The sequence below is a fragment of the Giraffa tippelskirchi genome, chromosome 12, assembly GCF_054371585.1.
Source record: "Giraffa tippelskirchi isolate mGirTip1 chromosome 12, T2T-mGirTip1v1.2.pri, whole genome shotgun sequence".
NCBI lineage: Eukaryota > Metazoa > Chordata > Mammalia > Artiodactyla > Giraffidae > Giraffa > Giraffa tippelskirchi.
Genome location: NC_137286.1, coordinates 70,982,749 through 71,007,707, shown reverse-complemented (window position 1 = coordinate 71,007,707; position 24,959 = coordinate 70,982,749). Strand labels below are relative to the sequence as shown.

The following is a 24,959-nucleotide window of genomic DNA, read 5'->3' as shown; positions in this document are numbered from 1 at the left end:
CCCCTACCCCAGCAGGACGAGAGCTCGTCTTCCCCTGGCTTCCAACGTGAGGCCCGGCCCTGGGCCCCGATTGGGCACTGCCCCAGTCCGGAGCCAATCACAGTGGCCAGGGAGGTGGAACGCACCGATTGGCCAGGGCCAGGTCATGTGACCATGCTCCCCAGGAAACTCAAATATTACCAAGATTCCCTAACAAACCAATGAACAAAATTATCCAGTAAAGGCAAACCGTACTTTTTAATGAGGCCGATGTCACAGAAAAAAAAAAAAATGCTTCACAATGAACTGCTCAAGGAAGCTACTAAATAAACTTTCAGAAAAGTTAAGTAGTTTTTTTTTTTTTTTTTAATAGGGTGACGGAGAGCTATACCTTTCCCATCTATGTGAATTTAGGTTTAAACTAGATTTCCCTTGGCTATTATATACGACAAAAAAACCCCACATCACCCCCTTTCACTCCCCCCACCCCCCAAAAGTGTTTTAGTCTATTGAGTTTTTGTGTCCTCAGTTGTGTCTGATTCACGGCAACTCACGAACTCTACACAGCCAGGCTCTTCCGTCCATGGAATTCAGGGCAATTTTTTTCTGTCACAGTAAATGCCCACCCTTGGTGATCCAAAGGCAAGGGCTCAGAGGCTCCTGAGAGTCTAACTCCTTTCAGCCGAGCACAGAGCTGGCTCCTCACTGGGATGCCTGTGGCCTGGGGCTCCCAGAGGGGAGAGCAGCACTCGCCCCACCGTGTGGTCACTGCTGGAAGTGCAGGCTGCTCCTCACTCCCCCTTGACAGTGTCCCTGAGGGCAGAACAGTGGGAATCTACTCAAGGTGGAAATGCAAACTCCCATGCAACCAAACTTCCCACAAGGTCTCCAAAACCACTCAGGAACAGGGAATTGGAAACTGCAGGGCATGACATGAATGGAGATGGAGACTTGACACCTTACACCGAGTTCACTTCCAGTTATCCCTAGACAAAGTTTCCATGAAAACTTGTCACAAATCTAGAAGAACAATGAGCAGAAACCGGACACGTGCTTTGAGTCTTCACACACAAAACTAAAAGGCAGTCCACAAAACAACCCAGAGAATACAGTGGACTTTGCAAAATCAAAGATATCTACTGTGGGAAAGACCTCATTACAAAAGCAAAAGACAGGTCATACATCGCGAGACGAATGAGTGGAAACACAAAGCTTCTCAAGGATGTGTCTCCAAACAGACAAAGAACACCAACACAACAAGCCTGTGAAAACTAGGGAAAGGTCTGAAGGGACACCAGACTGAGGAAGACACACACAGAGTATCCCGGATGATGTCCAGCACGGAGGGCCTGAAGAAACAACAGTCTAGTTGCACTCCCTCAGGCCTGTGTGACCCTGGATGAGGCCTCTGTTTCCCGGTGGCTCTGAGAGATGGACAGGGAGGAAGGGGAAGAGAAATCACTTGCATTTCTAATACTCACAGCAAAGTCTTCCAATGAGAAGGGAATTATCACCCCCACTGACAATGCCATGCACTGAAGTGATACCCACGAGTCCATCTAACCCAGAAGGGAAGGAAGGACCTGTTCTCACAAAACGGCGAGAGATGGAAGAAGGAAGATCAAGCCCACACCAATCACTGGAAAGAGAAGCTGTGCTCAGGGCTTGAAAGAATTCCTATTGGGAAAATGATGTCACAGCCCCACAAGGCAATCCACAGCTTGGATGCTATTCCTCCCAAAATGCCAATGCATTGTCGCACCGAACAAAGAACTGCAAAAGGGGTTACGGAAACAGAAAAGAGCCTAAATTGTCAATACAATCCGACGAAAAAGCCCCGATACGGACATCCAAGGTTGTGTGAAAGGAAATTAGACGACCAAACTAGGATCCTCAGGAGCGTATCGGAGAAGGCGATGGCGACCCACGCCAGTACTCTTGCCTGGAAAATGCCCTGGACGGAGGAGCCTGGTAGGCTGCAGGCCATGGGGTCGCGCAGAGTCAGACACGACTGAAGTGACTTAGCCGCAGCGGCAGCAGCAGGACAGTATGCTATTGGGAATACAACAACACACACAGATCCAGATCGATGGAATAAAGTTGAGGGTCCAGAAACAAACCCCGGCATCCATGGTCAACTCATCTCTGACACAGAAGGGGAGAATATCCAAATGGGAACAAGAAAGCCTCTTCAATAAATGGCCATGGGAAAACCAGACAGCTACATCTGAAGAAGGCTATTGGTTTTGATCTCACACCACCTCAATATCGGGGAAAAACCTCACCCTAAAGACTGATGTCATGAGATAGCTAGAAAGAAGCGTAGGTCAAAGGCTCCTTAACATCAGAGTCTCCTTGCCATTTGCTGGGCGGAGGTAGAAATGGGTCTCTTCAAGTAAGGGAAAGAGGGAAACGAAGTACACCAATGGGTTTCCATCCAATGGAACCTCTTCACAACAGAGAAGCTAAGCATTCACAGATGCAAAAGATAGGAAACGGAACATGAGAGACTCCTTGCAAGTGGTGTATCTGAGAAGGGGTTCATATGGAAAGAGACGAAGAATGCACAGCACTCAGATTCCAAGAAACACCACCACCACCCTTGACCCTTCCCCCATGACCAACTCCGACCTAAAGCCTTTCTCTCCCTCTAACCCATCCCTAAAACATAACCCTCATCTAATCATATACATGTGCATTCCTAGCATCCATCCATCCACACACGAGAGAGAAAGAGGAAGACACAGACTGAATCGAGAAAGGAAAAGAGAGGGACACAGCCAGAGAGAGACACGGAACCAAAGAGAGGAAAGGAGTCGATGGTCCAGACTTTTCATCAATCTGTCTCGAAGGTAGAAGCAATGACAGCGCCCATCCACCCCAGAAGGGGGAAAAGGACGGAAGGTTTGGAGAGGAAAAGACAAGAACGCAGGGAGCCATTAGAAGCTCAGCCACCCGCAGAAGCCGAGCTGGGACACTTGAACAGAATCTCAATGGAAACAGAGGACCAGAAAGTTGGCTACTCTTTTCTATAAGAGAGGGAGACCTTCGAGTCTTCCTTTCGGGCCTCCAACTTGGATGTGGGGTCTCAAAACAGTCAGGAGGGGCAGTGCCTTTTCCTGGGTACCACGGCGCATCCAGGCCTCGTTCTGCCCCATTCTGTGCTGTGTCAGCCCTGGATGGAGTCTTTCTTTCTGAAGTCTCAGCGCACAAGCTCCACGTGATATCGGCCCCAGGTGGAGAGGCATGGAGCTGCTCGTAGGCCGACAGACCTAGGAAACAGATGGGAGAATGACCCCCACTCTGCAGATGGAGAGACTGGGGAAACCCTGAGGGGCATATGCTTGTCCAGGGCCACACCACTTATGAGAAGAAGGAGCCTGGTCTGAGAGCAGCGGGGTCCTCGGAGCTCAGGCCCTGGCTGCACCCAGGCCTCCCCAGGGCTGTGGGCTGGGCTGTGTGGCTGTCAATGTGCCTGCACATGGCCTAAGGGGGGTGGTCGAGCAGTCAGAAACCCAGAGATTCCCTTGGGAAGTTTTGGGGAAGGGACCTCAGCACGAACCCCAGGAAATGATGTCACCTGCCGGCAACAGAACCCAACAGAACCCGCAACCCGGGTATCCAGGCCTCCAGAGCGGAGAGGAGCCCCCAGCCAGATCTCTTGCTGCCAGGATGTTCTGCTGTTTGCCCCTGCCCAGAGGCCGGGGCCTCAGGAGAGCTCACAGGCAGTGTGCGTGGGCACCCTGTCGACGTTGGCTCAGGGCACCCCCGAGAGGCCTCTGGCCCTCTGCCCGGAGAAACAGAAAGGTAACACGGGGAGCCCCAGGCCGGGCCAGGCCACCTCTCCCATGCCACCCGGAAACACCGGGTCCTTTGCCTGTGTGTGTGGATGCGGGTTTCTCGGGGTGTGTCTCCCTCAAGGAAGCCCAGGCGGATGTGGGGTCAGAAGCCTGCGGACAAGTTGTGTCCACACCCCAGGGGAGATCAGGCTGGCTGGGATGGGAACAGTGCGGGCAGGGCCGGCCGCCCAGGCTGACCTCACACCCTCAGGTGGGTCTCTTTCCTCCCGGGTGGGGATCTGAGCAGACACACGTCTCTGACCCTTCTGGGAAGAGAAGTTCGAGCAGGCAGAAGCAGCGGCTCCACTGGCCAGGCCCAGCTCGGAAAACTCCCAGCACGGCTGGCTGACGGTCACTGTCGTTGCAGAGCTTCCCACGTGATGAGGCCGAGGACGGGGACACCCCGTCCACCTCCCGGAGGGAGGGGTCGGAGCACCAACCCCCCGCCCGTGAGGCCCAGTGCAGGCTCCAGGTGAGCGTGCCCACGGAGGCATCAGCCCCACCGGGGGCGAAGCGGAGGCGGGGAAGGCCTGCTGCCGAGACACCGCCCAGGATACACCCGGCGGCCCAGTCTGAGGCTGCCACGGAGCTCAGCACACCCGGCTCCGACCCAGAGTCCCGAGAACCCCGGCCTCTGAGGCAGCAGGAGGACCTGGAGCCCAGCACGCCAGAGCACAGAGGTAAGGACGCTGGGGCTGGTGCACGGGAGTGTGTGGGGAGGGGGTGCTGAGCTACACAGGGACGAGTCCCCGAAAGATGCTGCTGGGCCTGCAGCAAGCGCTGGCCTCACACCCCCACCCCCATCTTGCACACTTCAGTCCCAAAAGACATCCAACCCTGGGTATTCTTTCGGAATCTCTTGGAAGCTTTCTGTCCCGGGATACGCACATGCCAAGGCTGGTCTGTGGGCAAACTTTGCTTCTCCCCCAGCTCTCGCACTGGCCTCCAACTGGAAACAGGCTCCACTTCCCAGACCTGTGCCTACAGAGGTGGTGGCTCCAGGTGCAGGACCCAGGGATCCACCGAGGGCAGATGGAGAACCGAGCCTTGCCCTCGCAGAGACACCAGGCCAGCTGGGTACTGGCCAGCACACCGGGCAGATCGGATTTCCGTGCCTGCAGGACCCCCAGCCCCAGGCACTGATGTCCCACCCCCTCAGCCAGAACCTCCACCTCCACGTGCACCTGTACCTGCTCGGGCTTTGGCAGGAGAACCCGAGGCAGAGGAGGAGTCACCGCCTCGGCAGGGAGAGCCTGCCCTGGCTCCCGCGCAACACCCAGACGCCGACGATGACTCACCCGCCCCTGCAGGAAGAACGAGCCCCCGCTCTGGACAGAGACCCAGAGCCCTTGCCGGAAACACCATGTCCAGGGGAGCGGTCGGCTCTGCAGCCTCCATCCCTGTCTGCTCACCGTGGACGCCGGCAACTCGGTCTGCCCCCAGGGGACATGGAGTTCCTTTCCCCTGAGCTGCTTTGCATTTGGTTTGTTTCCACCTTTCTGGTGATGTTTTACTTTTTGTATGGTTTCGTCTATTTTTGTTGGTTAAGTTGGGATTAGTAAACTTTTTCATCATTGTTGCAATTTGGGACACTGTTGTGTAACTCTGGTGATACGGTGTTACCATCACCACTCTGTAGTTTCAGACCCGTTCGATCTTTATGCCCCACCCGCCAACAAAGCCTGGGTTCAAGGCAAGCAGGCCCTGTTCATCCCTCCCCCCGATCCTGACCACAATTTCATCTTTTCTTTCTGCATTCCTTCCTATATTCTTGGTGTCCCCAATCAATGACTCTCAGTGAGATGACTGAAGGAGTTTTTTTCGGACTCTCCACCTACTGTAAGACTCCATTGGAGAGTTCTCATTTTTATGTCATTTGAACTAGCCTTTGATAGCTGAAAGGACGGTGTACGTCCTTTCAAGATATCATGTGCCAAACGAAGCCCTTTTGGCAAATGCCATCATTATCTCCAGGCAGGCATTGCTGTTTGAAGGGTGACATCTCAGCCAGAAGGCAGAGGCTGAGCTCCTCTTGTTGCACCAGCTCCCAAAAGAAGCCAAGAAAGGGAGCTGGAACAACAAACCACCCCAACGCCCAGGAAAGCGTTCTTCACGACAGAAGGCTAGCAAATGACCCAACAACCTTGTGGCCCAGAACCCCTCTAGAAAAATCACTGTTCCATACAAAAGAGAAACACATGGGAAGTTCCAAGGAGAGGCAATGCCCATGGCCAGTGTACTTTAGAGACGGCCTGACCGCTCCGGGGAAGACACGCACCGACGGAACCCCTTGGGAAACAGCAGTGAGAGTCCTCACCGTCGTAAGGGTTTCCTCTGGGGACAACCTGCCCTGGGCACCACATGAGGGAGCAGACCGGCTTCTCTTCCTCTGCCCCCACACCACTCACTCATGAAGGCAGCTCAGGTGTTCTCATGCCCTGCCTGCCTGCCTGCCTGCCTGGCTCATCCGTGAGCTGTGACCACCTCCAGGGCAGGACTCCACCTTCTCCTCTCTGTGTACCGTGAATCTGCACACAGTGGGCTTTCAGAACCTTAGGAGACTTGAGCCATTCCCACTCGAGCCAGAACCCTCCCCAGGAAGGAAAACAGCTGTGGAGTCATTTTGGCCCCAGCACTGGTTCCCAAACCCTGGCGGCTCCTACAGCCTCTACGGTGTGAAGAGGGAGGTCCCTTTTGACAGAGCTTTCCGGCTGTCAGATCGAAGCTGTTGTTTCACTGTCAGCTGTGTCTCTGCCGTTGCAGCCAGGTGGGCCACGCTGCTCCAAAGGAGCTCACAAGCTGAGTTGCAAGGGAGGTATTGAGAGGACAGGGATGGCTACAACGTGCTGCAAACTGAGTGAGGGTCCCCACAATCCTCAGCAAAGGTCTGTGGTGTGCAAGTGGGGAGTAGAGGGCCCCCAAGTTCCAAAGGAAGGGAGGTACTCGGGAGATAAAGCCCTTGGCTGCTGTGGTAGCAGCTGCAGATGGCAGCTCGTCCACAGTGCACTTCGAATGAGGTCATATGAGCGGGACTCTGGAAATGGCTCCGAAATCCAGAGAAAGGGGTCAGGGTATGTGGGAATCCGGCGGGGGTGGGGGGTGGATGAAGGAAGGTGTCCTTCCTCTCTCCAGTGCAATTTGGTTTGGTGAGTCTCAAAGCTACCAGATGGCACTTCCCAAGTCAGGCCCCCGCAGGAATCAGGGTGGGCTGCGTGCCTCGGCCCCTGCCACAGGGACAAGCCACACCAGTGGCCTCCCTGAGCTCAAATGGCCGGATCTGGGGGTTCCGTCTGGGTGCACACCTCCTTGCTGTGGCCAAGTTCCCCCCTTCTCTGAGCACCAGCTTCATCATCCTCTCGAATGAGGACATCGATTGCTACCTTGGCACGTTACTCTCTTCATCCTGTGAAGACTCATTAGGCTTATCCTACAATTACTAGCTGGCCCGAAGAGATATCTCCTGAATCCAGATTAAGCTGGAGTCTCCCAGGCTCATCTGGCATGTCTTCCCTGAAGTCTGCCAAAACCCACACCCTTGCATTTCCAGGGACTCCCCTTAGCCGGCTGGGCAGAAAACCCAGCATGGTTCAAACAAGCTGACAGACAAGCGGGAGAGGACTCACGGGCAGACGGCCTCCGTCAGGTCTCGGGTGGAGCTCTGGGACCACAGCAGCAACGGGCCATCCCAGCCCCTGGGCTCAGCAGCGCCCTCATTCTCAGGCCGGCGGCTCTGCCCTGAGGGGAGCAGGAAGGTCACCAACTGCCGCAGGCGGACCTCAAGCCCCTCCCACTGCTGGAGCCTGACCTCCCCCGGCCCCACCCCTTCCCCTACCCCAGCAGGACGAGAGCTCGTCTTCCCCTGGCTTCCAACGTGAGGCCCGGCCCTGGGCCCCGATTGGGCACTGCCCCAGTCCGGAGCCAATCACAGTGGCCAGGGAGGTGGAACGCACCGATTGGCCAGGGCCAGGTCATGTGACCATGCTCCCCAGGAAACTCAAATATTACCAAGATTCCCTAACAAACCAATGAACAAAATTATCCAGTAAAGGCAAACCGTACTTTTTAATGAGGCCGATGTCACAGAAAAAAAAAAAAAAAGCTTCACAATGAACTGCTCAAGGAAGCTACTAAATAAACTTTCAGAAAAGTTAAGTAGTTTTTTTTTTTTTTTTAATAGGGTGACGGAGAGCTATACCTTTCCCATCTATGTGAATTTAGGTTTAAACTAGATTTCCCTTGGCTATTATATACGACAAAAAAACCCCACATCACCCCCTTTCACTCCCCCCACCCCCCAAAAGTGTTTTAGTCTATTGAGTTTTTGTGTCCTCAGTTGTGTCTGATTCACGGCAACTCACGAACTCTACACAGCCAGGCTCTTCCGTCCATGGAATTCAGGGCAATTTTTTTCTGTCACAGTAAATGCCCACCCTGGGTGATCCAAAGGCAAGGGCTCAGAGGCTCCTGAGAGTCTAACTCCTTTCAGCCGAGCACAGAGCTGGCTCCTCACTGGGATGCCTGTGGCCTGGGGCTCCCAGAGGGGAGAGCAGCACTCGCCCCACCGTGTGGTCACTGCTGGAAGTGCAGGCTGCTCCTCACTCCCCCTTGACAGTGTCCCTGAGGGCAGAACAGTGGGAATCTACTCAAGGTGGAAATGCAAACTCCCATGCAACCAAACTTCCCACAAGGTCTCCAAAACCACTCAGGAACAGGGAATTGGAAACTGCAGGGCATGACATGAATGGAGATGGAGACTTGACACCTTACACCGAGTTCACTTCCAGTTATCCCTAGACAAAGTTTCCATGAAAACTTGTCACAAATCTAGAAGAACAATGAGCAGAAAGCGGACACGTGCTTTGAGTCTTCACACACAAAACTAAAAGGCAGTCCAAAAAACAACCCAGAGAATACAGTGGACTTTGCAAAATCAAAGATATCTACTGTGGGAAAGACCTCATTACAAAAGCAAAAGACAGGTCATACATCGCGAGACGAATGAGTGGAAACACAAAGCTTCTCAAGGATGTGTCTCCAAACAGACGAAGAACACCAACACAACAAGCCTGTGAAAACTAGGGAAAGGTCTGAAGGGACACCAGACTGAGGAAGACACACACAGAGTATCCCGGATGATGTCCAGCACGGAGGGCCTGAAGAAACAACAGTCTAGTTGCACTCCCTCAGGCCTGTGTGACCCTGGATGAGGCCTCTGTTTCCCGGTGGCTCTGAGAGATGGACAGGGAGGAAGGGGAAGAGAAATCACTTGCATTTCTAATACTCACAGCAAAGTCTTCCAATGAGAAGGGAATTATCACCCCCACTGACAATGCCATGCACTGAAGTGATACCCACGAGTCCATCTAACCCAGAAGGGAAGGAAGGACCTGTTCTCACAAAACGGCGAGAGATGGAAGAAGGAAGATCAAGCCCACACCAATCACTGGAAAGAGAAGCTGTTCTCAGGGCTTGAAAGAATTCCTATTGGGAAAATGATGTCACAGCCCCACAAGGCAATCCACAGCTTCGATGCTATTCCTCCCAAAATGCCAATGCATTGTCGCACCGAACAAAGAACTGCAAAAGGGGTTACGGAAACAGAAAAGAGCCTAAATTGTCAATACAATCCGACGAAAAAGCCCCGATACGGACATCCAAGGTTGTGTGAAAGGAAATTAGACGACCAAACTAGGATCCTCAGGAGCGTATCGGAGAAGGCGATGGCGACCCACGCCGGTACTCTTGCCTGGAAAATGCCCTGGACGGAGGAGCCTGGTAGGCTGCAGGCCATGGGGTCGCGCAGAGTCAGACACGACTGAAGTGACTTAGCCGCAGCGGCAGCAGCAGGACAGTATGCTATTGGGAATACAACAACACACACAGATCCAGATCGATGGAATAAAGTTGAGGGTCCAGAAACAAACCCCGGCATCCATGGTCAACTCATCTCTGACACAGAAGGGGAGAATATCCAAATGGGAACAAGAAAGCCTCTTCAATAAATGGCCATGGGAAAACCAGACAGCTACATCTGAAGAACGCTATTGGTTTTGATCTCACACCACCTCAATATCGGGGAAAAACCTCACCCTAAAGACTGATGTCTTGAGATAGCTAGAAAGAAGCGTAGGTCAAAGGCTCCTTAACATCAGAGTCTCCTTGCCATTTGCTGGGCGGAGGTAGAAATGGGTCTCTTCAAGTAAGGGAAAGAGGGAAACGAAGTACACCAATGGGTTTCCATCCAATGGAACCTCTTCACAACAGAGAAGCTAAGCATTCACAAATGCAAAAGATAGGAAACGGAACATGAGAGACTCCTTGCAAGTGGTGTATCTGAGAAGGGGTTCATATGGAAAGAGACGAAGAATGCACAGCACTCAGATTCCAAGAAACACCACCACCACCCTTGACCCTTCCCCCATGACCAACTCCGACCTAAAGCCTTTCTCTCCCTCTAACCCATCCCTAAAACATAACCCTCATCTAATCATATACATGTGCATTCCTAGCATCCATCCATCCACACACGAGAGAGAAAGAGGAAGACACAGACTGAATCGAGAAAGGAAAAGAGAGGGACACAGCCAGAGAGAGACACGGAACCAAAGAGAGGAAAGGAGTCGATGGTCCAGACTTTTCATCAATCTGTCTCGAAGGTAGAAGCAATGACAGCGCCCATCCACCCCAGAAGGGGGAAAAGGACGGAAGGTTTGGAGAGGAAAAGACAAGAACGCAGGGAGCCATTAGAAGCTCAGCCACCCGCAGAAGCCGAGCTGGGACACTTGAACAGAATCTCAATGGAAACAGAGGACCAGAAAGTTGGCTACTCTTTTCTATAAGAGAGGGAGACCTTCGAGTCTTCCTTTCGGGCCTCCAACTTGGATGTGGGGTCTCAAAACAGTCAGGAGGGGCAGTGCCTTTTCCTGGGTACCACGGCGCATCCAGGCCTCGTTCTGCCCCATTCTGTGCTGTGTCAGCCCTGGATGGAGTCTTTCTTTCTGAAGTCTCAGCGCACAAGCTCCACGTGATATCGGCCCCAGGTGGAGAGGCATGGAGCTGCTCGTAGGCCGACAGACCTAGGAAACAGATGGGAGAATGACCCCCACTCTGCAGATGGAGAGACTGGGGAAACCCTGAGGGGCATATGCTTGTCCAGGGCCACACCACTTATGAGAAGAAGGAGCCTGGTCTGAGAGCAGCGGGGTCCTCGGAGCTCAGGCCCTGGCTGCACCCAGGCCTCCCCAGGGCTGTGGGCTGGGCTGTGTGGCTGTCAATGTGCCTGCACATGGCCTAAGGGGGGTGGTCGAGCAGTCAGAAACCCAGAGATTCCCTTGGGAAGTTTTGGGGAAGGGACCTCAGCACGAACCCCAGGAAATGATGTCACCTGCCGGCAACAGAACCCAACAGAACCCGCAACCCGGGTATCCAGGCCTCCAGAGCGGAGAGGAGCCCCCAGCCAGATCTCTTGCTGCCAGGATGTTCTGCTGTTTGCCCCTGCCCAGAGGCCGGGGCCTCAGGAGAGCTCACAGGCAGTGTGCGTGGGCACCCTGTCGACGTTGGCTCAGGGCACCCCCGAGAGGCCTCTGGCCCTCTGCCCGGAGAAACAAAAAGGTAACACGGGGAGCCCCAGGCCGGGCCAGGCCACCTCTCCCATGCCACCCGGAAACACCGGGTCCTTTGCCTGTGTGTGTGGATGCGGGTTTCTCGGGGTGTGTCTCCCTCAAGGAAGTCCAGGCGGATGTGGGGTCAGAAGCCTGCGGACAAGTTGTGTCCACACCCCAGGGGAGATCAGGCTGGCTGGGATGGGAACAGTGCGGGCAGGGCCGGCCGCCCAGGCTGACCTCACACCCTCAGGTGGGTCTCTTTCCTCCCGGGTGGGGATCTGAGCAGACACACGTCTCTGACCCTTCTGGGAAGAGAAGTTCGAGCAGGCAGAAGCAGCGGCTCCACTGGCCAGGCCCAGCTCGGAAAACTCCCAGCACGGCTGGCTGACGGTCACTGTCGTTGCAGAGCTTCCCACGTGATGAGGCCGAGGACGGGGACACCCCGTCCACCTCCCGGAGGGAGGGGTCGGAGCACCAACCCCCCGCCCGTGAGGCCCAGTGCAGGCTCCAGGTGAGCGTGCCCACGGAGGCATCAGCCCCACCGGGGGCGAAGCGGAGGCGGGGAAGGCCTGCTGCCGAGACACCGCCCAGGATACACCCGGCGGCCCAGTCTGAGGCTGCCACGGAGCTCAGCACACCCGGCTCCGACCCAGAGTCCCGAGAACCCCGGCCTCTGAGGCAGCAGGAGGACCTGGAGCCCAGCACGCCAGAGCACAGAGGTAAGGACGCTGGGGCTGGTGCACGGGAGTGTGTGGGGAGGGGGTGCTGAGCTACACAGGGACGAGTCCCCGAAAGATGCTGCTGGGCCTGCAGCAAGCGCTGGCCTCACACCCCCACCCCCATCTTGCACACTTCAGTCCCAAAAGACATCCAACCCTGGGTATTCTTTCGGAATCTCTTGGAAGCTTTCTGTCCCGGGATACGCACATGCCAAGGCTGGTCTGTGGGCAAACTTTGCTTCTCCCCCAGCTCTAGCACTGGCCTCCAACTGGAACCAGGCTCCACTTCCCAGACCTGTGCCTACAGAGGTGGTGGCTCCAGGTGCAGGACCCAGGGATGCACCGAGGGCAGATGGAGAACCGAGCCTTGCCCTTGCAGAGACACCAGGCCAGCTGGGTACTGGCCAGCACACCGGGCAGATCGGATTTCCGTGCCTGCAGGACCCCCAGCCCCAGGCACTGATGTCCCACCCCCTCAGCCAGAACCTCCACCTCCACGTGCACCTGTACCTGCTCGGGCTTTGGCAGGAGAACCCGAGGCAGAGGAGGAGTCACCGCCTCGGCAGGGAGAGCCTGCCCTGGCTCCCGCGCAACACCCAGACGCCGACGATGACTCACCCGCCCCTGCAGGAAGAACGAGCCCCCGCTCTGGACAGAGACCCAGAGCCCTTGCCGGAAACACCATGTCCAGGGGAGCGGTCGGCTCTGCCGCCTCCATCCCTGTCTGCTCACCGTGGACGCCGGCAACTCGGTCTGCCCCCAGGGGACATGGAGTTCCTTTCCCCTGAGCTGCTTTGCATTTGGTTTGTTTCCACCTTTCTGGTGATGTTTTACTTTTTGTATGGTTTCGTCTATTTTTGTTGGTTAAGTTGGGATTAGTAAACTTTTTCATCATTGTTGCAATTTGGGACACTGTTGTGTAACTCTGGTGATACGGTGTTACCATCACCACTCTGTAGTTTCAGACCCGTTCGATCTTTATGCCCCACCCGCCAACAAAGCCTGGGTTCAAGGCAAGCAGGCCCTGTTCATCCCTCCCCCCGATCCTGACCACAATTTCATCTTTTCTTTCTGCATTCCTTCCTATATTCTTGGTGTCCCCAATCAATGACTCTCAGTGAGATGACTGAAGGAGTTTTTTTCGGACTCTCCACCTACTGTAAGACTCCATTGGAGAGTTCTCATTTTTATGTCATTTGAACTAGCCTTTGATAGCTGAAAGGACGGTGTACGTCCTTTCAAGATATCATGTGCCAAACGAAGCCCTTTTGGCAAATGCCATCATTATCTCCAGGCAGGCATTGCTGTTTGAAGGGTGACATCTCAGCCAGAAGGCAGAGGCTGAGCTCCTCTTGTTGCACCAGCTCCCAAAAGAAGCCAAGAAAGGGAGCTGGAACAACAAACCACCCCAACGCCCAGGAAAGCGTTCTTCACGACAGAAGGCTAGCAAATGACCCAACAACCTTGTGGCCCAGAACCCCTCTAGAAAAATCACTGTTCCATACAAAAGAGAAACACATGGGAAGTTCCAAGGAGAGGCAATGCCCATGGCCAGTGTACTTTAGAGACGGCCTGACCGCTCCGGGGAAGACACGCACCGACGGAACCCCTTGGGAAACAGCAGTGAGAGTCCTCACCGTCGTAAGGGTTTCCTCTGGGGACAACCTGCCCTGGGCACCACATGAGGGAGCAGACCGGCTTCTCTTCCTCTGCCCCCACACCATTCACTCATGAAGGCAGCTCAGGTGTTCTCATGCCCTGCCTGCCTGCCTGCCTGCCTGGCTCATCCGTGAGCTGTGACCACCTCCAAGGCAGGACTCCACCTTCTCCTCTCTGTGTACCGTGAATCTGCACACAGTGGGCTTTCAGAACCTTAGGAGACTTGAGCCATTCCCACTCGAGCCAGAACCCTCCCCAGGAAGGAAAACAGCTGTGGAGTCATTTTGGCCCCAGCACTGGTTCCCAAACCCTGGCGGCTCCTACAGCCTCTACGGTGTGAAGAGGGAGGTCCCTTTTGACAGAGCTTTCCGGCTGTCAGATCGAAGCTGTTGTTTCACTGTCAGCTGTGTCTCTGCCGTTGCAGCCAGGTGGGCCACGCTGCTCCAAAGGAGCTCACAAGCTGAGTTGCAAGGGAGGTATTGAGAGGACAGGGATGGCTACAACGTGCTGCAAACTGAGTGAGGGTCCCCACAATCCTCAGCAAAGGTCTGTGGTGTGCAAGTGGGGAGTAGAGGGCCCCCAAGTTCCAAAGGAAGGGAGGTACTCGGGAGCTAAAGCCCTTGGCTGCTGTGGTAGCAGCTGCAGATGGCAGCTCGTCCACAGTGCACTTCGAATGAGGTCATATGAGCGGGACTCTGGAAATGGCTCCGAAATCCAGAGAAAGGGGTCAGGGTATGTGGGAATCCGGCGGGGGTGGGGGGTGGATGAAGGAAGGTGTCCTTCCTCTCTCCAGTGCAATTTGGTTTGGTGAGTCTCAAAGCTACCAGATGGCACTTCCCAAGTCAGGCCCCCGCAGGAATCAGGGTGGGCTGCGTGCCTCGGCCCCTGCCACAGGGACAAGCCACACCAGTGGCCTCCCTGAGCTCAAATGGCCGGATCTGGGGGTTCCGTCTGGGTGCACACCTCCTTGCTGTGGCCAAGTTCCCCCCTTCTCTGAGCACCAGCTTCATCATCCTCTCGAATGAGGACATCGATTGCTACCTTGGCACGTTACTCTCTTCATCCTGTGAAGACTCATTAGGCTTATCCTACAGTTACTAGCTGGCCCGAAGAGATATCTCCTGAATCCAGATTAAGCTGGAGTCTCCCAGGCTCATCTGGCATGTCTTCCCTGAAGTCTGCCAAAACCCACACCCTTGCATTTCCAGGGACTCCCCTTAGCCGGCTGGGCAGAAAACCCAGCATGGTTCAAACAAGCTGACAGACAAGCGGGAGAGGACTCACGGGCAGACGGCCTCCGTCAGGTCTCGGGTGGAGCTCTGGGACCACAGCAGCAACGGGCCATCCCAGCCCCTGGGCTCAGCAGCGCCCTCATTCTCAGGCCGGCGGCTCTGCCCTGAGGGGAGCAGGAAGGTCACCAACTGCCGCAGGCGGACCTCAAGCCCCTCCCACTGCTGGAGCCTGACCTCCCCCGGCCCCACCCCTTCCCCTACCCCAGCAGGACGAGAGCTCGTCTTCCCCTGGCTTCCAACGTGAGGCCCGGCCCTGGGCCCCGATTGGGCACTGCCCCAGTCCGGAGCCAATCACAGTGGCCAGGGAGGTGGAACGCACCGATTGGCCAGGGCCAGGTCATGTGACCATGCTCCCCAGGAAACTCAAATATTACCAAGATTCCCTAACAAACCAATGAACAAAATTATCCAGTAAAGGCAAACCGTACTTTTTAATGAGGCCGATGTCACAGAAAAAAAAAAAAAAAGCTTCACAATGAACTGCTCAAGGAAGCTACTAAATAAACTTTCAGAAAAGTTAAGTAGTTTTTTTTTTTTTTTTAATAGGGTGACGGAGAGCTATACCTTTCCCATCTATGTGAATTTAGGTTTAAACTAGATTTCCCTTGGCTATTATATACCACAAAAAAACCCCACATCACCCCCTTTCACTCCCCCCACCCCCCAAAAGTGTTTTAGTCTATTGAGTTTTTGTGTCCTCAGTTGTGTCTGATTCACGGCAACTCACGAACTCTACACAGCCAGGCTCTTCCGTCCATGGAATTCAGGGCAATTTTTTTCTGTCACAGTAAATGCCCACCCTGGGTGATCCAAAGGCAAGGGCTCAGAGGCTCCTGAGAGTCTAACTCCTTTCAGCCGAGCACAGAGCTGGCTCCTCACTGGGATGCCTGTGGCCTGGGGCTCCCAGAGGGGAGAGCAGCACTCGCCCCACCGTGTGGTCACTGCTGGAAGTGCAGGCTGCTCCTCACTCCCCCTTGACAGTGTCCCTGAGGGCAGAACAGTGGGAATCTACTCAAGGTGGAAATGCAAACTCCCATGCAACCAAACTTCCCACAAGGTCTCCAAAACCACTCAGGAACAGGGAATTGGAAACTGCAGGGCATGACATGAATGGAGATGGAGACTTGACACCTTACACCGAGTTCACTTCCAGTTATCCCTAGACAAAGTTTCCATGAAAACTTGTCACAAATCTAGAAGAACAATGAGCAGAAACCGGACACGTGCTTTGAGTCTTCACACACAAAACTAAAAGGCAGTCCACAAAACAACCCAGAGAATACAGTGGACTTTGCAAAATCAAAGATATCTACTGTGGGAAAGACCTCATTACAAAAGCAAAAGACAGGTCATACATCGCGAGACGAATGAGTGGAAACACAAAGCTTCTCAAGGATGTGTCTCCAAACAGACAAAGAACACCAACACAACAAGCCTGTGAAAACTAGGGAAAGGTCTGAAGGGACACCAGACTGAGGAAGACACACACAGAGTATCCCGGATGATGTCCAGCACGGAGGGCCTGAAGAAACAACAGTCTAGTTGCACTCCCTCAGGCCTGTGTGACCCTGGATGAGGCCTCTGTTTCCCGGTGGCTCTGAGAGATGGACAGGGAGGAAGGGGAAGAGAAATCACTTGCATTTCTAATACTCACAGCAAAGTCTTCCAATGAGAAGGGAATTATCACCCCCACTGACAATGCCATGCACTGAAGTGATACCCACGAGTCCATCTAACCCAGAAGGGAAGGAAGGACCTGTTCTCACAAAACGGCGAGAGATGGAAGAAGGAAGATCAAGCCCACACCAATCACTGGAAAGAGAAGCTGTTCTCAGGGCTTGAAAGAATTCCTATTGGGAAAATGATGTCACAGCCCCACAAGGCAATCCACAGCTTGGATGCTATTCCTCCCAAAATGCCAATGCATTGTCGCACCGAACAAAGAACTGCAAAAGGGGTTACGGAAACAGAAAAGAGCCTAAATTGTCAATACAATCCGACGAAAAAGCCCCGATACGGACATCCAAGGTTGTGTGAAAGGAAATTAGACGACCAAACTAGGATCCTCAGGAGCGTATCGGAGAAGGCGATGGCGACCCACGCCAGTACTCTTGCCTGGAAAATGCCCTGGACGGAGGAGCCTGGTAGGCTGCAGGCCATGGGGTCGCGCAGAGTCAGACACGACTGAAGTGACTTAGCCGCAGCGGCAGCAGCAGGACAGTATGCTATTTGGAATACAACAACACACACAGATCCAGATCGATGGAATAAAGTTGAGGGTCCAGAAACAAACCCCGGCATCCATGGTCAACTCATCTCTGACACAGAAGGGGAGAATATCCAAATGGGAACAAGAAAGCCTCTTCAATAAATGGCCATGGGAAAACCAGACAGCTACATCTGAAGAACGCTATTGGTTTTGATCTCACACCACCTCAATATCGGGGAAAAACCTCACCCTAAAGACTGATGTCATGAGATAGCTAGAAAGAAGCGTAGGTCAAAGGCTCCTTAACATCAGAGTCTCCTTGCCATTTGCTGGGCGGAGGTAGAAATGGGTCTCTTCAAGTAAGGGAAAGAGGGAAACGAAGTACACCAATGGGTTTCCATCCAATGGAACCTCTTCACAACAGAGAAGCTAAGCATTCACAGATGCAAAAGATAGGAAACGGAACATGAGAGACTCCTTGCAAGTGGTGTATCTGAGAAGGGGTTCATATGGAAAGAGACGAAGAATGCACAGCACTCAGATTCCAAGAAACACCACCACCACCCTTGACCCTTCCCCCATGACCAACTCCGACCTAAAGCCTTTCTCTCCCTCTAACCCATCCCTAAAACATAACCCTCATCTAATCATATACATGTGCATTCCTAGCATCCATCCATCCACACACGAGAGAGAAAGAGGAAGACACAGACTGAATCGAGAAAGGAAAAGAGAGGGACACAGCCAGAGAGAGACACGGAACCAAAGAGAGGAAAGGAGTCGATGGTCCAGACTTTTCATCAATCTGTCTCGAAGGTAGAAGCAATGACAGCGCCCATCCACCCCAGAAGGGGGAAAAGGACGGAAGGTTTGGAGAGGAAAAGACAAGAACGCAGGGAGCCATTAGAAGCTCAGCCACCCGCAGAAGCCGAGCTGGGACACTTGAACAGAATCTCAATGGAAACAGAGGACCAGAAAGTTGGCTACTCTTTTCTATAAGAGAGGGAGACCTTCGAGTCTTCCTTTCGGGCCTCCAACTTGGATGTGGGGTCTCAAAACAGTCAGGAGGGGCAGTGCCTTTTCCTGGGTACCACGGCGCATCCAGGCCTCGTTCTGCCCCATTCTGTGCTGTGTCAGCCCTGGATGGAGTCTTTCTTTCTGAAGTCTCAGCGCACAAGCTCCACGTGATATCGGCCCCAGGTGGAGAGGCATGGAGCTGCTCGTAGGCCGACAGACCTAGGAAACAGATGGGAGAATGACCCCCACTCTGCAGATGGAGAGACTGGGGAAACCCTGAGGGGCATATGCTTGTCCAGGGCCACACCACTTATGAGAAGAAGGAGCCTGGTCTGAGAGCAGCGGGGTCCTCGGAGCTCAGGCCCTGGCTGCACCCAGGCCTCCCCAGGGCTGTGGGCTGGGCTGTGTGGCTGTCAATGTGCCTGCACATGGCCTAAGGGGGGTGGTCGAGCAGTCAGAAACCCAGAGATTCCCTTGGGAAGTTTTGGGGAAGGGACCTCAGCACGAACCCCAGGAAATGATGTCACCTGCCGGCAACAGAACCCAACAGAACCCGCAACCCGGGTATCCAGGCCTCCAGAGCGGAGAGGAGCCCCCAGCCAGATCTCTTGCTGCCAGGATGTTCTGCTGTTTGCCCCTGCCCAGAGGCCGGGGCCTCAGGAGAGCTCACAGGCAGTGTGCGTGGGCACCCTGTCGACGTTGGCTCAGGGCACCCCCGAGAGGCCTCTGGCCCTCTGCCCGGAGAAACAGAAAGGTAACACGGGGAGCCCCAGGCCGGGCCAGGCCACCTCTCCCATGCCACCCGGAAACACCGGGTCCTTTGCCTGTGTGTGTGGATGCGGGTTTCTCGGGGTGTGTCTCCCTCAAGGAAGCCCAGGCGGATGTGGGGTCAGAAGCCTGCGGACAAGTTGTGTCCACACCCCAGGGGAGATCAGGCTGGCTGGGATGGGAACAGTGCGGGCAGGGCCGGCCGCCCAGGCTGACCTCACACCCTCAGGTGGGTCTCTTTCCTCCCGGGTGGGGATCTGAGCAGACACACGTCTCTGACCCTTCTGGGAAGAGAAGTTCGAGCAGGCAGAAGCAGCGGCTCCACTGGCCAGGCCCAGCTCGGAAAACTCCCAGCACGGCTGGCTGACGGTCACTGTCGTTGCAGAGCTTCCCACGTGATGAGGCCGAGGACGGGGACACCCCGTCCACCTCCCGGAGGGAGGGGTCGGAGCACCAACCCCCCGCCCGTGAGGCCCAGTGCAGGCTCCAGGTGAGCGTGCCCACGGAGGCATCAGCCCCACCGGGGGCGAAGCGGAGGCGGGGAAGGCCTGCTCCCGAGACACCGCCCAGGATACACCCGGCGGCCCAGTCTGAGGCTGCCACGGAGCTCAGCACACCCGGCTCCGACCCAGAGTCCCGAGAACCCCGGCCTCTGAGGCAGCAGGAGGACCTGGAGCCCAGCACGCCAGAGCACAGAGGTAAGGACGCTGGGGCTGGTGCACGGGAGTGTGTGGGGAGGGGGTGCTGAGCTACACAGGGACGAGTCCCCGAAAGATGCTGCTGGGCCTGCAGCAAGCGCTGGCCTCACACCCCCACCCCCATCTTGCACACTTCAGTCCCAAAAGACATCCAACCCTGGGTATTCTTTCGGAATCTCTTGGAAGCTTTCTGTCCCGGGATACGCACATGCCAAGGCTGGTCTGTGGGCAAACTTTGCTTCTCCCCCAGCTCTCGCACTGGCCTCCAACTGGAAACAGGCTCCACTTCCCAGACCTGTGCCTACAGAGGTGGTGGCTCCAGGTGCAGGACCCAGGGATCCACCGAGGGCAGATGGAGAACCGAGCCTTGCCCTCGCAGAGACACCAGGCCAGCTGGGTACTGGCCAGCACACCGGGCAGATCGGATTTCCGTGCCTGCAGGACCCCCAGCCCCAGGCACTGATGTCCCACCCCCTCAGCCAGAACCTCCACCTCCACGTGCACCTGTACCTGCTCGGGCTTTGGCAGGAGAACCCGAGGCAGAGGAGGAGTCACCGCCTCGGCAGGGAGAGCCTGCCCTGGCTCCCGCGCAACACCCAGACGCCGACGATGACTCACCCGCCCCTGCAGGAAGAACGAGCCCCCGCTCTGGACAGAGACCCAGAGCCCTTGCCGGAAACACCATGTCCAGGGGAGCGGTCGGCTCTGCAGCCTCCATCCCTGTCTGCTCACCGTGGACGCCGGCAACTCGGTCTGCCCCCAGGGGACATGGAGTTCCTTTCCCCTGAGCTGCTTTGCATTTGGTTTGTTTCCACCTTTCTGGTGATGTTTTACTTTTTGTATGGTTTCGTCTATTTTTGTTGGTTAAGTTGGGATTAGTAAACTTTTTCATCATTGTTGCAATTTGGGACACTGTTGTGTAACTCTGGTGATACGGTGTTACCATCACCACTCTGTAGTTTCAGACCCGTTCGATCTTTATGCCCCACCCGCCAACAAAGCCTGGGTTCAAGGCAAGCAGGCCCTGTTCATCCCTCCCCCCGATCCTGACCACAATTTCATCTTTTCTTTCTGCATTCCTTCCTATATTCTTGGTGTCCCCAATCAATGACTCTCAGTGAGATGACTGAAGGAGTTTTTTTCGGACTCTCCACCTACTGTAAGACTCCATTGGAGAGTTCTCATTTTTATGTCATTTGAACTAGCCTTTGATAGCTGAAAGGACGGTGTACGTCCTTTCAAGATATCATGTGCCAAACGAAGCCCTTTTGGCAAATGCCATCATTATCTCCAGGCAGGCATTGCTGTTTGAAGGGTGACATCTCAGCCAGAAGGCAGAGGCTGAGCTCCTCTTGTTGCACCAGCTCCCAAAAGAAGCCAAGAAAGGGAGCTGGAACAACAAACCACCCCAACGCCCAGGAAAGCGTTCTTCACGACAGAAGGCTAGCAAATGACCCAACAACCTTGTGGCCCAGAACCCCTCTAGAAAAATCACTGTTCCATACAAAAGAGAAACACATGGGAAGTTCCAAGGAGAGGCAATGCCCATGGCCAGTGTACTTTAGAGACGGCCTGACCGCTCCGGGGAAGACACGCACCGACGGAACCCCTTGGGAAACAGCAGTGAGAGTCCTCACCGTCGTAAGGGTTTCCTCTGGGGACAACCTGCCCTGGGCACCACATGAGGGAGCAGACCGGCTTCTCTTCCTCTGCCCCCACACCACTCACTCATGAAGGCAGCTCAGGTGTTCTCATGCCCTGCCTGCCTGCCTGCCTGCCTGGCTCATCCGTGAGCTGTGACCACCTCCAGGGCAGGACTCCACCTTCTCCTCTCTGTGTACCGTGAATCTGCACACAGTGGGCTTTCAGAACCTTAGGAGACTTGAGCCATTCCCACTCGAGCCAGAACCCTCCCCAGGAAGGAAAACAGCTGTGGAGTCATTTTGGCCCCAGCACTGGTTCCCAAACCCTGGCGGCTCCTACAGCCTCTACGGTGTGAAGAGGGAGGTCCCTTTTGACAGAGCTTTCCGGCTGTCAGATCGAAGCTGTTGTTTCACTGTCAGCTGTGTCTCTGCCGTTGCAGCCAGGTGGGCCACGCTGCTCCAAAGGAGCTCACAAGCTGAGTTGCAAGGGAGGTATTGAGAGGACAGGGATGGCTACAACGTGCTGCAAACTGAGTGAGGGTCCCCACAATCCTCAGCAAAGGTCTGTGGTGTGCAAGTGGGGAGTAGAGGGCCCCCAAGTTCCAAAGGAAGGGAGGTACTCGGGAGATAAAGCCCTTGGCTGCTGTGGTAGCAGCTGCAGATGGCAGCTCGTCCACAGTGCACTTCGAATGAGGTCATATGAGCGGGACTCTGGAAATGGCTCCGAAATCCAGAGAAAGGGGTCAGGGTATGTGGGAATCCGGCGGGGGTGGGGGGTGGATGAAGGAAGGTGTCCTTCCTCTCTCCAGTGCAATTTGGTTTGGTGAGTCTCAAAGCTACCAGATGGCACTTCCCAAGTCAGGCCCCCGCAGGAATCAGGGTGGGCTGCGTGCCTCGGCCCCTGCCACAGGGACAAGCCACACCAGTGGCCTCCCTGAGCTCAAATGGCCGGATCTGGGGGTTCCGTCTGGGTGCACACCTCCTTGCTGTGGCCAAGTTCCCCCCTTCTCTGAGCACCAGCTTCATCATCCTCTCGAATGAGGACATCGATTGCTACCTTGGCACGTTACTCTCTTCATCCTGTGAAGACTCATTAGGCTTATCCTACAATTACTAGCTGGCCCGAAGAGATATCTCCTGAATCCAGATTAAGCTGGAGTCTCCCAGGCTCATCTGGCATGTCTTCCCTGAAGTCTGCCAAAACCCACACCCTTGCATTTCCAGGGACTCCCCTTAGCCGGCTGGGCAGAAAACCCAGCATGGTTCAAACAAGCTGACAGACAAGCGGGAGAGGACTCACGGGCAGACGGCCTCCGTCAGGTCTCGGGTGGAGCTCTGGGACCACAGCAGCAACGGGCCATCCCAGCCCCTGGGCTCAGCAGCGCCCTCATTCTCAGGCCGGCGGCTCTGCCCTGAGGGGAGCAGGAAGGTCACCAACTGCCGCAGGCGGACCTCAAGCCCCTCCCACTGCTGGAGCCTGACCTCCCCCGGCCCCACCCCTTCCCCTACCCCAGCAGGACGAGAGCTCGTCTTCCCCTGGCTTCCAACGTGAGGCCCGGCCCTGGGCCCCGATTGGGCACTGCCCCAGTCCGGAGCCAATCACAGTGGCCAGGGAGGTGGAACGCACCGATTGGCCAGGGCCAGGTCATGTGACCATGCTCCCCAGGAAACTCAAATATTACCAAGATTCCCTAACAAACCAATGAACAAAATTATCCAGTAAAGGCAAACCGTACTTTTTAATGAGGCCGATGTCACAGAAAAAAAAAAAAAAGCTTCACAATGAACTGCTCAAGGAAGCTACTAAATAAACTTTCAGAAAAGTTAAGTAGTTTTTTTTTTTTTTTTAATAGGGTGACGGAGAGCTATACCTTTCCCATCTATGTGAATTTAGGTTTAAACTAGATTTCCCTTGGCTATTATATACCACAAAAAAACCCCACATCACCCCCTTTCACTCCCCCCACCCCCCAAAAGTGTTTTAGTCTATTGAGTTTTTGTGTCCTCAGTTGTGTCTGATTCACGGCAACTCACGAACTCTACACAGCCAGGCTCTTCCGTCCATGGAATTCAGGGCAATTTTTTTCTGTCACAGTAAATGCCCACCCTGGGTGATCCAAAGGCAAGGGCTCAGAGGCTCCTGAGAGTCTAACTCCTTTCAGCCGAGCACAGAGCTGGCTCCTCACTGGGATGCCTGTGGCCTGGGGCTCCCAGAGGGGAGAGCAGCACTCGCCCCACCGTGTGGTCACTGCTGGAAGTGCAGGCTGCTCCTCACTCCCCCTTGACAGTGTCCCTGAGGGCAGAACAGTGGGAATCTACTCAAGGTGGAAATGCAAACTCCCATGCAACCAAACTTCCCACAAGGTCTCCAAAACCACTCAGGAACAGGGAATTGGAAACTGCAGGGCATGACATGAATGGAGATGGAGACTTGACACCTTACACCGAGTTCACTTCCAGTTATCCCTAGACAAAGTTTCCATGAAAACTTGTCACAAATCTAGAAGAACAATGAGCAGAAACCGGACACGTGCTTTGAGTCTTCACACACAAAACTAAAAGGCAGTCCACAAAACAACCCAGAGAATACAGTGGACTTTGCAAAATCAAAGATATCTACTGTGGGAAAGACCTCATTACAAAAGCAAAAGACAGGTCATACATCGCGAGACGAATGAGTGGAAACACAAAGCTTCTCAAGGATGTGTCTCCAAACAGACAAAGAACACCAACACAACAAGCCTGTGAAAACTAGGGAAAGGTCTGAAGGGACACCAGACTGAGGAAGACACACACAGAGTATCCCGGATGATGTCCAGCACGGAGGGCCTGAAGAAACAACAGTCTAGTTGCACTCCCTCAGGCCTGTGTGACCCTGGATGAGGCCTCTGTTTCCCGGTGGCTCTGAGAGATGGACAGGGAGGAAGGGGAAGAGAAATCACTTGCATTTCTAATACTCACAGCAAAGTCTTCCAATGAGAAGGGAATTATCACCCCCACTGACAATGCCATGCACTGAAGTGATACCCACGAGTCCATCTAACCCAGAAGGGAAGGAAGGACCTGTTCTCACAAAACGGCGAGAGATGGAAGAAGGAAGATCAAGCCCACACCAATCACTGGAAAGAGAAGCTGTTCTCAGGGCTTGAAAGAATTCCTATTGGGAAAATGATGTCACAGCCCCACAAGGCAATCCACAGCTTCGATGCTATTCCTCCCAAAATGCCAATGCATTGTCGCACCGAACAAAGAACTGCAAAAGGGGTTACGGAAACAGAAAAGAGCCTAAATTGTCAATACAATCCGACGAAAAAGCCCCGATACGGACATCCAAGGTTGTGTGAAAGGAAATTAGACGACCAAACTAGGATCCTCAGGAGCGTATCGGAGAAGGCGATGGCGACCCACGCCAGTACTCTTGCCTGGAAAATGCCCTGGACGGAGGAGCCTGGTAGGCTGCAGGCCATGGGGTCGCGCAGAGTCAGACACGACTGAAGTGACTTAGCCGCAGCGGCAGCAGCAGGACAGTATG

At 54.6% G+C, this 24,959-nt stretch overlaps 3 protein-coding genes and 1 long non-coding RNA gene across 4 annotated transcripts in view; 3 read left to right on the top strand and 1 right to left on the bottom strand.

Moving 5' to 3' along the window:
* Window positions 1–24,959, bottom strand: part of LOC145529707 (uncharacterized) — a 1,704,434-nt gene that overhangs the window by 1,138,916 nt on the left and 540,559 nt on the right. Inside the window, exons 69-71 of the long non-coding RNA XR_014071296.1 lie at window positions 22,728–22,839; window positions 15,085–15,196; window positions 7,442–7,553 (exon numbers count right to left, since the gene is read on the bottom strand). This is a non-coding gene — a long non-coding RNA (uncharacterized LOC145529707). The remainder of the gene's footprint in view (window positions 1–7,441; window positions 7,554–15,084; window positions 15,197–22,727; window positions 22,840–24,959) is intronic.
* On the top strand, window positions 336–5,399 carry LOC145529503 (uncharacterized). Its single transcript, XM_081550077.1, has 3 exons — window positions 336–3,786; window positions 4,186–4,498; window positions 4,749–5,399. The coding sequence occupies exons 1-3, from the start codon at window positions 3,550–3,552 to the stop codon at window positions 5,375–5,377; spliced, it is 1,179 nt and encodes a 392-aa protein (XP_081406203.1). The 5' UTR covers window positions 336–3,549; the 3' UTR covers window positions 5,378–5,399.
* LOC145529676 (uncharacterized) lies at window positions 11,252–13,038 on the top strand. The gene is made up of 3 exons (XM_081550277.1): window positions 11,252–11,429; window positions 11,829–12,141; window positions 12,392–13,038. Exons 1-3 carry the CDS (start codon window positions 11,295–11,297, stop codon window positions 13,018–13,020), a joined length of 1,077 nt encoding a protein of 358 aa, XP_081406403.1. The 5' UTR covers window positions 11,252–11,294; the 3' UTR covers window positions 13,021–13,038.
* LOC145529574 (uncharacterized) lies at window positions 15,624–20,685 on the top strand. Its single transcript, XM_081550158.1, has 3 exons — window positions 15,624–19,072; window positions 19,472–19,784; window positions 20,035–20,685. Exons 1-3 carry the CDS (start codon window positions 18,836–18,838, stop codon window positions 20,661–20,663), a joined length of 1,179 nt encoding a protein of 392 aa, XP_081406284.1. The 5' UTR covers window positions 15,624–18,835; the 3' UTR covers window positions 20,664–20,685.